At 48.1% G+C, this 9,607-nt stretch overlaps 1 protein-coding gene across 4 annotated transcripts in view; it reads left to right on the top strand.

Moving 5' to 3' along the window:
• Positions 1 to 243: 243 nt before the first annotated feature.
• The window catches only part of AMBRA1 (autophagy and beclin 1 regulator 1), a 128,509-nt gene continuing 119,145 nt past the window's right edge, over positions 244 to 9,607 (top strand). The window contains exons 1-2 of one of the 4 annotated variants that reach the window (XM_084520946.1): positions 244 to 569; positions 9,189 to 9,444. In XM_084520946.1, coding sequence (XP_084377072.1) covers positions 9,310 to 9,444 — 135 coding nt within the window. In that variant the 5' untranslated portion in view covers positions 244 to 569; positions 9,189 to 9,309. The remainder of the gene's footprint in view (positions 570 to 9,188; positions 9,445 to 9,607) is intronic. The other 3 variants (XM_084520945.1, XM_084520944.1, XM_084520947.1) reach the window with 3 other exon arrangements.

Here is a 9,607-nt window from a genome sequence, read left to right as displayed (position 1 = left end):
AAGTCCTCACCAAACCCTGCATTGGGGGGGCAGCGTGCACACCCCCACACCCCTGGGGGGTGATGAGGGGCCGGGTGTGAGGCTGGGGGCGCTCCATCGCCGTTCCGCTCGGCGCTCCACTGGCCGTGCCTGGCTGCCGGGCCGGCTGCAGGGGGGGGGTGGCGGCGGCGGCGCTGGCAGGCGCTCGGCGCTCGGCAGGTGCGGGCTGCCGCCGCCGCTCCGCCTTCGGCTGCTCGGGCCTGGCCGCCGCTCCTCGGCGCCGCTCCCCGGGCGCGGCTCGGCGCTCGGCTGCCCGGCCTGGCCGGAGCTCGGAGCGGCGGCGGCGGCGGCGAGCGAGCGGTGGGGCCGCTCCGACCGGCCCGGCCCCGGCCCCCGCCCCGGCCCCGGCTCCCCTCAGGCCGCGGCCCCCGCCGCAGGTAGGCCCCGGCCGCGCTCCTCGGCCCGCCCCCGCCTCGGCGCCGCTTCCCCGGGCGGGCCCCGGAAGGTGGCGGCGGAGGCCGCGCCGGGCCCTCGGCGCCCCGGAGGCTCCCCCCGTGCTGCGCTGCGCTGCGAGCCCCCGCTGCCCTGCGGTAAGGGCGAGGGGCTGGGTGTGGGGCCCTGGGGCTGCGGAGGCGCTGGGGAGCGGTGCCCCGTGCCGCCCGGTTTCTCCCCCAAGCCAGGCGTTTGGGCTCTGCAGGCAGCCCAGCCGTGTTTCTCGGCCCGTCTTTGTTTGCCGCTCCCCCCAGCCGGGTGCCCTTCGCAAATGTCAGCTCGGCTCCCCGGCCCCCGCCCCTCCCATCCTCTCTGGGGTGGCCGGTGGGGATGGGGAGATGGAGCCTGGCGCTGACCTGCTGGTGCCCGGCCGGTGCAGCGCTGCCTGGTTCTGGGGCTGGGTGCGTTTTCAGAAGGAGGGATGAGGATAAATCCGGGCACGCTCCAATGCCTGGTGAGGAACGCAGCAGCGAGTTCCAGGTCTAGTTCCATAACTTCAACATCCTTGTTTGTCTTCTGGACCACTGCCGTGGTTCAGCTTCTGGTGTTCAGAGCTCTTCGGTAGGGCTTGCTTGCTAATTCTGCAGTTAACCAATTCAGTTGGTGTTGCTGTAGATCGCTGTTTTCTTCAGAAACGGTCCGTCTGTGTATTGAAGATAGCAGGCGAGTATCTGGTACTCTTCCATGGCGTTGCGGTGGGGATGTTAACGAGGGCAGCAGGCCGTGAGCCCTTCTGTGTTTTTTTTCTAGTGCTTGGAATGAAGAACGCATCTGGATCCAGATCGCTGGGCTCGCCTGCTCAGACTTAGCTACTGGGGAGTGCACGCGGAGTGTTTACTTTGCTGTCAGCTTCTCCTTAATTTTCTTGTTTTTGCCCTTTTCTGAGTCATAGCTGACCCCCTGGATTCTTGTTTGGTTGTTTTCTACTTTTCCGTTTTCCACGCAGCACTTTCAACTTTTGTGCAGCTGCAGTGACCGTCCGTAAGGAAGGCGAGCAGTAACACTGCCTGCCAGGATCCCCCTGTCACCAGTTAGGGATTTGAATATTTCCTCCCTTCCTGCACCATAATTTTGTTTAACGAAACCGAGAGACAATAACTTCAGTATCTTTTGTGTGTTGGCTAGCAAGCTGACTGAACTCAGGACACCTACAAAGTCACTGTTGATGCTGGTAGTATAGTTAATGCTCATTAACATTGTTCAGGTGAATAGCGTTAAGGTAGTTTCTTTTCTTTTTTCTTCCCCCCCATTGAGTTTGTATTGTTGGAGACCTGATAAGGGGCAGAGTACATGTTAATAGTTACCTTGTGAGCTCTTCTGGTGAGAGTCCTGCACGAATCTAGGAAGGAGAGTGACAGAAGCAAATTGTTAGTGACGTGAGCACAGAAGAACAGTGCTTTTTGGAAGTGAGTAGCGGGGTGATGTGCCATGGAAGGGGATTTGTGTTAGAAATGTTTTCATGGAAGGTTGCAAATTGTATGGCAGTTGCTCAATGAAAGACCTACTGATGGAGTTGCTTAAACCAAGAGACAAAAGTCCCTGGTGGATTTAACGTGGGTTGTGAAGGACTTGGACTGTGACTGCTGTCCAGTAGCTGTTTGTTCTCTCGGTTCTGGGTGGTGAGGTGCCAGGTCTGAGCGGGGAGGGAGTCATCCTGCTCTGTGCTGTGGCACAGCTCCGCTTGTGATGCTCTCGGTGAGGTCTCTGGGGCTGTCCTGGCATAGCAAGGCCTTCCTGCTGCCCTGTTGCAGTGTGTGGCACTAACTCGCCACCTGGAACAGCACGGAATGGTCCACAGCAGTGTCTGTCCCCCATTTCTGATACTTTTTTGTTCCTTCCTCCTTAAGGTTTTCATATGCTTCATTTGAGGCTGAGAAGGGGAAAGGGTGTCAGGAATTGGCAGCGCAGCTTTGTATAAATAAAATCCTTTCTCTGCACCCTATGGTTGGATACCCATGCCATTCCCAAAACCCTTCCATGCCAACCCAAACCACTGTGCTCTGATGCCGGTGCTCCCAAGTTGCTCTTGCATGCGTGGTGCCAGTAGGTAGCACTTGGCTGCGGCTCTTGAGCTTGAGGAACCTTCATGGGACTTTTCAAAACCTCAATATTTACATTAATTGAGAACTTCTTTCCTCTTCTATCAAAATGAGAGTGGTTCTCTGAAGGGGTTAAGCTGCTTCCTTTTTTTGCTCTATTTTTCTCTTTGCTCTGCCCCTCCTTTCCTACTGCGTGCGGGACTTTGCCAAAGATACCACGGGCTGAGCGCGGAGTCGGGACACAGACTCTTTAATCTCCTGGATCTCAGGTCTGCTCTGTGACAGACCTTGCAGCTTTGTGAGATTATATTTATTCTCTTCCCGGCTTGTGGATCGGAGCTAGCATCTCTTCAAGAATTCTTGAAGCTTACGTGGAAATAGCGATAACAGACAGGGAAACGCTTGGTGTTATCGCTGGCAAATGAAGCTGCCAGACGCCAGACACAGCTTATCGCTTACCTTTTTATGACTTCCCTTCTCATCCGCGCCACCGGTTTGCTGACCTTTAGAAGCTGGGATCCGCAGCTTTCTCTCCCACTTCCGGTATTTTTGCTGTACATAAGGAGCAATTAAAAGTACTGCTCTCGCAGGTATTCCAGCTCGCTTCATCCAGACTGGGAAGGCACATTGAGGTTCTGATGGCAGTCAGCTCCACCTTGTTGTCATTTCATATCTTGAAACGACAGTGTGCTCTTGACATCTTTGTAATCTAATTAAATTTCCTGAGCTGTTTGTGGTTGCAATTTAAAGCACGGCAATGGATTCTTTAATCAAGAAGCACTAATGCTAGTTATTTTTCTTTCATAATCCTGTTGTGATTTATATGGAAATGCGTCAAGCTGCAGATACAACTTGGAGCCATGCATCCAGTGCATCTGCAGAAGATGTGCTTTGGAGTTACTTTCTAAATCTCTCTCCCTTTAATCGAGGGAAAACTTCAGCTTGCTGAATATCTTTAAAGCTTTGAAGAGTAAAAAGAGTCACACAATGAAAGTGCCTTCGTGGTGGCAATTCTGGGCCCTGTTACCCAGCTCCATCACAGACTCACTGCCTATCCTCTTCAGGTTCTTTTCTTGTTGCAGTTTGGGGCGGGTGGTTTAGGTCTGGCTTTATGCTCTTTGGTAGCCTGATGTCAGGAGCCTGCATATTTCCAGTGTTAATTTCCAGTCTTAATTTAAAGTTCCCATGGTTTTATTTTGTTTATTTTTTTTAGGATAATCAGGGACACAGAAGAAGAAACAGAAAGCAATGTAACACACTTCAGTTTTGCTTCTTTCATTCTTTCACTTTATTTCCAACGCATGTCCATTTAAATATCGCTGCAGGATAACTTGGAAGTTATCGCTTGGAGTTAAGGGAGGATGAATTGTGGTATTAGGAAAATGTAAAAATGCAGCTGATCAGGTACTTTCTCAGAAATTCATGTGGCTTGGCTGCTTTTTGTGGAGCACAAGACAAGTTTTGGAAGAGCAGGAGGTACTAAGTTTAGATCAGTGGAACTGCTCTGGATATGAGTCATGTCACCCTTTTTTACTGATTTTTGTTGTTGTTTTTGCATTGTTCAAATTCCAGTGCTACATAGTTCGATTACTTACCAAACTAGGACTCTCTGACTCGTCCTGTTTGTTTAGCGGAGCTGATACAGCGTGGAGAGGGCAAATCAGCTTTTTTGTTTTGGTTTTACATCAACTTATTTTTTTTGTTTTGCTCAGTCTTTCAAGTGGAGACATGAAAAGGTTTAGAGGGAATGGCAAGGCACTCAGTATGAATTCAGTCAACGATTTTAATAAAACTGCTGGTATGTTTGAGGTCCTCTTCTACCCAGGACAGCATTTCTGGGGCTTTTTATACATCTTGTTTTGTGCAGTTTAGGAAGATGTTGGCATCGCTGTCCCCATATTGCAGAAGGGGAAACTCGGAGCAGAAACAGGGCACTGAACTAGAAAGTCACAGGAGCTGTGTCACTGCTCACACATGTTCTGAGCGATGCTTTAAGCTTCTAGTTCTGATTTGGAGATGTCCTGTCTCTGGGTCTTGGAGAACGAGGCTTTTACCACCATAAAAACTGTTCTGTGCACGGTCTGCAGATGGTTACTGGTAGAAGTCACCTGCGTGTGCGATAGTGGAATTGTTGAGTTATTACTAATATTTATTAAATACAATCAAAGCCACTGCGTAGTGTTTTTGGTTGTATTTACATTAGTACACTACGTACTGCTGGCACTGGCCCATGACTTGTGGGGATCCCATTGGTTTTATAGTCAGCGCCTTCTGGAAGCCTTAAAACTTGCCAAAGGGACTCGGAGGCAGAAACTAACAGCACGTGCTCCCTTCCTCCCCTCTGGGCTTTTCTGGGGGATTCTCTCCATGGATCCCAGCTTGCAGAGCCAGAGACAGTTTTTATCTTTCTCTTAATGTTGTTTCTGTTTTCCACAATCACTTGAGAGCTCTTTAGGTAGCAAAGCTGTCTGAAATTATTTGGACATTTGTGTCTCTCGGACAGAACTCCTGTTACAAGTAGTGTTTACTAATTGCAGCTTTTTTCATGTAACCACTGGTGAAGCAGATACCGCTGCTCCTGTACGCACGCATCAGGAAAGGCTCCCAGGGGCGTGCTCAGCACACAACCAGGAGGTCCTTAGGAGTGGTAGGAGATCTGTAGTCAAGAGCTGAAGGCCACGTGAAATAACTTTTTCCCCAACGCCAGTTGTGGTCCCAGATTCTCCACAAAATTATTAACGCCAAAGCTGTATGTGCTTAAGAAATGGGAGCAGGATCTCTGTAAAATGCTGAAGCTTCTTAGTGGAAGACTGACCCACTGCATAACACACAAAATACCTCAGCATCCTTTCTGTAAGGCCACTTGAATGTGTTTGGGTTTATTCCTCTTCTCTCCCCGCCTTCTTGTCAGTGTTTTCTTGTGGTCCTGTACCACTATGAGGTGTTAGCAGTTGGTTTGCTGCTTCACTTTGGTTTTGGGGAGGTTCAGTATCCGCAGAAGTGCCGTTCACAACTGAGCTCACGCTGATCCAAGGCCGGGAGTTCTTGAGGCTTCTTCAAGGACAGCTGGCGCAGAGCAAGTAAAAAGGCTTGGGGTTGGGCTGTGCTCTTTCCAAAATTATAAACAGCCCAGTGTGCTGTCCTGAAATGCCCTGAAGGGAGAAAACTGTTAAGGAAACAAAGCCGCCAATTACAGAAAAATTTCTGAGTTTCCACTTTGGGAATTTCTCTGGAGCCCTGGCCTACATCCAGGGCATCACCTAATCGTCTAGCTGTCGGACTCCGCTTCTGGTCATTCTGCTTTAAAAACACAAGACAACAGAAAAATACCGGTCCCAAAGCAGCTCCTGCTGCTGCTGGTGGGCTGCTCATCAGCTGTGATGGCTCAGCTTTTGTAACAGAAGCAATGCTGCTGCTGAATCAATCCACCGCTGGCCCAGGCAGGTTTGGTCCAAGGAGCTGCACGTTTTCATGATGCTGAGGCCTCAGTAGTATTTTTCAAGCCCACTGAGCTCCTTTTAAACTTTGTTAGTTGGATGCCAGCTGTTCAGCTAGCTGTAAATGTGGTTGGTGCTTCAGTGTTTTGTTTTATCTTGGTGTTTAGTGACACTGTCATTTTTTTCCTTACACCTGGGCAAAATGTTTGGATTTGATGGGTTCCTCTATTAGATTAGAGAAGGAACTGGGTCTGTCTCTTGGGGGAAAAAACAAACACAAGCGAACAAACCAAAACCAACAAAGCAAAACAAACAAACGAAAACAACAACAAAACCCTGAGCAGATGATACAGTAATAAAGTTAAAGTCTTCCTGCTAATGGTAGCAGAGATAACGCCCGTATCTGTGCTGCATCTCTTTCTCCATTCAAAGGCTCGGTTTTTCTTTTTCCTTGCCAATCCAAAGTGTTGCAGAGCGTGTCGCCAAGCAGTGGAGAGCAGTTACTGTATTCAGGCTAATTCAGGTAAGGGATTAAACTTCTGAAGCACGAATAAAGCCTGGTCCCCAGAGGGACTGACGGTGACTCCAGAGTGCCAGCTCTGCTCAGGAAGGATGCACTCAGCTATTCCTGACAAGATCCCATCTTTTACAGATGTTGAGCAGGTAGCAAAGGCTTTAAGTCTGGGGCTTTATTTTGTTTTCTTTTCAAGTGATTTAAAGAGGTGAGTCAGTTCAAAGCAGCTGGAAAATGAGGGACAGTCCCTGAGGGAGAAATTGCAAGTTTGGACGCGCTCAGGAGGCTCACGTATGAAGTGTTTGTTATATCCGAATTAGTTCAAAAAATTAGTACGCGTCTGCGAAGATTTAGCTAAGTTGTTTTAAGGGAGGTACTCGCTTTTATGCTGTGAAGGTGACTTAATCTTTACAGTAAGGTGAATACAAGGAGCTCCCTACATGCATTTGTAGGTGTTATCTGTTTATTTTGCAGTATGTAAACTTACTCATGGCATAAACAAACATCAAGATGCTTGATAAACATCTTGGTTTCCTTGTTGCCATTGTACTTCATGTAATCTCAGTCCCTATAGGACTGAAATGTTCCCAAGCTGTCGGAGCTTGTACTTTCTCATGAGTAATTGGGTTATCCTGCTTGTAAATTACCAGCTTCTATTAAGTTATTTAGGTTATTTGTCCTTTACGCCTACTGGAAGGCTGCTCTGAAGCTTGGTGGTTGAGGTCTTGGACTTCCAGTGTGGTCTCCCGTTTGTGTTTGGTTTACACATTTATTCTTGCATTGACATCGTACTCACTCCTTGAAAGCACCCATAAAGAGCAGTCAGCTGCTGTTTCCTTAATTTTCCTAGGCAAAGCTAGACGTATGGTTTGCTCCCATAAAACAGGCTTTTTATTGCCTGCGTTGTTCCTGACCTGGCCTTCCCAGCCGCGCTTCCTCCGCTCTGACCCCGTTCGCTTCTGGAGGTGGGTGACCGGCCTCGCTTGCAGAATCCAGATTAGGGTTTATTAGTGTTCAGCAAAGGAAGATTTTCGTTCAGTGATTCGTGTGCTGAACAGTGCTTCTGGCTGCGTCTACTCTCGTTAGGCTTTTTGTAGCGTTCTAGCATTTGGGGTTTGGGCTCCTTTCATCTGTGCAGTTGCTCCTGTGAACTCCTTTGCGGTAAGACAACTTCAGCTTTCCTATCGCTTCCCAGTAAGGCTTTTATTTTGTAGAGTAATTCCTACATACTGCTTGGCTGACTTGCTGACTCTCAAAAGCAGGCTTACTTTATATTGGGCAGTTTAGCTTCCCTGGAATAGACGATCCCCATGCTGTTCACATTAAGCATCAGGAAAGTTCCAGCTAGCTTCAGTTTCTGTGGTGGGTTTCACTTCTCCAAAGGTTGATGCATTTACTTGTCCCTCACTTCACTTTAATACCCTTTATTGCACTTTTACAAATGAAAACCGGCCGGCTTTATTGGAACTCATTTTCCTGGCTTATCTCTTCAGACAGCTCCTCCCAGCACGCAGCAGCTGCCTTGAATCATCTGCTCGGGAGGGTTTTTTTAGGGAGAGTGGGAGGAAAGGAAGGCTTGCTAATGACCGCTCTGAATTCCGTCATTGAACAATTAGCTCTTCTTGCGTCCATGTGAACCTATTTTCCTGTGTGTGTGTTTTTGCTTGTTGTTTTTTTTTTTTTTTTTTTTAAGTTGCCACTTCCTTTGTGATCGAGTATTGGTGGTTTTGTTTCATGTGACGTGAAGCGAGGAGGATTTATCTTTAGATCTTTACATTGAAAAGAGCTGGCAGAGCAGTATGCGCGCTCTGCTGGGATCAGAAGGTAATAACATCGCAGCAGCGCTCCTTGTTTTGTCTTTTCTAAAAAAAAAAATCTTCTTTTGGGAAAGCTTTTGGTAACAAGCCCCAATGCAGGAGACTATTTAAAAGCTATGTAACATGGTTGCTATTTTGTTCTGTCAAAAAAATAACTTTTTTCTAAAAACCAACCAAGAAGTCTTACTAATGCTTTCCCTTAGCAGCTCAAAACACACTAAAAGCATCAATCTTTGCCGTTGTGTATTACTTAGGGGATCTGTTGTTCTGAGACGGGAAGATGATTTGCAGACAGGCAAAATGAGCCATCATGGTGGAGTTAGCCAACATGCCGCTGCAGCCCTCGGTGACAGGTTTTGGTCTGCCACGTGCTTGTTTCCATACACTGTGAGCTGTTGGGATAGAAAGGGAAATAATTAGGACTTGAGGTGCATCAATTGTCTAACTTGTGCAGTGCTAATGGTTACCGTTACTGAAATCTGCACAATTTTGCAGAGACTTCTGTAGTTATTGTCAATTTTTAATGCTATTCCTCTAGCTATCTGTCAGCCTTCCCAGATAGGAGCTAAATCTTTAAGGTGTAAAGTGTGTCACTTTGTAGATTTTTTTTTTCTTTCATTATGTACGGCAAGAGATGGAGGGAAGGGTGAAAGTTTCAAGTCCAATTTTTAATTCTCTTTTGATGTGGTATGTCTGCAATATCTGTACGTGGAAAGGGCTAGGTGCTTTCAAAAACCTTTTAAAGTAATCTTTGGCCGCAAAACTGTCAAAACTGGACCTTGATAATGGAAAAAGGCAGCAAAGGTGGGGGAGAGGGTAGATGCTCCTCTTAAATCTGTTGTATTGGGATTTAAAGTTCTTCCTTCATCCAGGTAAAAGCTGCCTTTCTTATCGCTCTTTCTCCGTCTAGGTTTCCATGAAGATAAACAGTTGACATGTGGATAGCCTGTCTGTAGCTCAGTGCTGGTTGTCATCTGGAACCTGCTGGTGTCTTCTCCCGCTGGTTGGCGTAACGTTGGCCGCTGAGAGCCATGAAGTTTGTACCAGAGAAGAACGCGGTGCGCATCCTGTGGGGTAGGGAGCGGGGCACCCAGGCGCTGGGTGCTCAGCGGCTCCTGCAGGAGCTGGTGGAGGATAAGACGCGATGGATGAAATGGGAGGGCAAGGTAAGGTCGCAGCACGGAGGTGTGCAGGTTGGTGTTGGAAAGGGGGATGGGAGGCAGGGGTTTGAAGATCAAATTGTCTCGTGATTGTACATTTGATGTGTTACACTTGATATGCTCTCTGGCTCTGTTCAGTTCCTGCAGCGGTGTGATTGTAGATATGTTC

This window comes from Aythya ferina (genome assembly GCF_964211825.1).
Source record: "Aythya ferina genome assembly, chromosome: 5".
Classification (NCBI taxonomy): domain Eukaryota; kingdom Metazoa; phylum Chordata; class Aves; order Anseriformes; family Anatidae; genus Aythya; species Aythya ferina.
The sequence above is the reverse complement of the archived record's forward strand: the minus strand, read 5'-3'. Positions and strand labels throughout refer to the sequence as shown.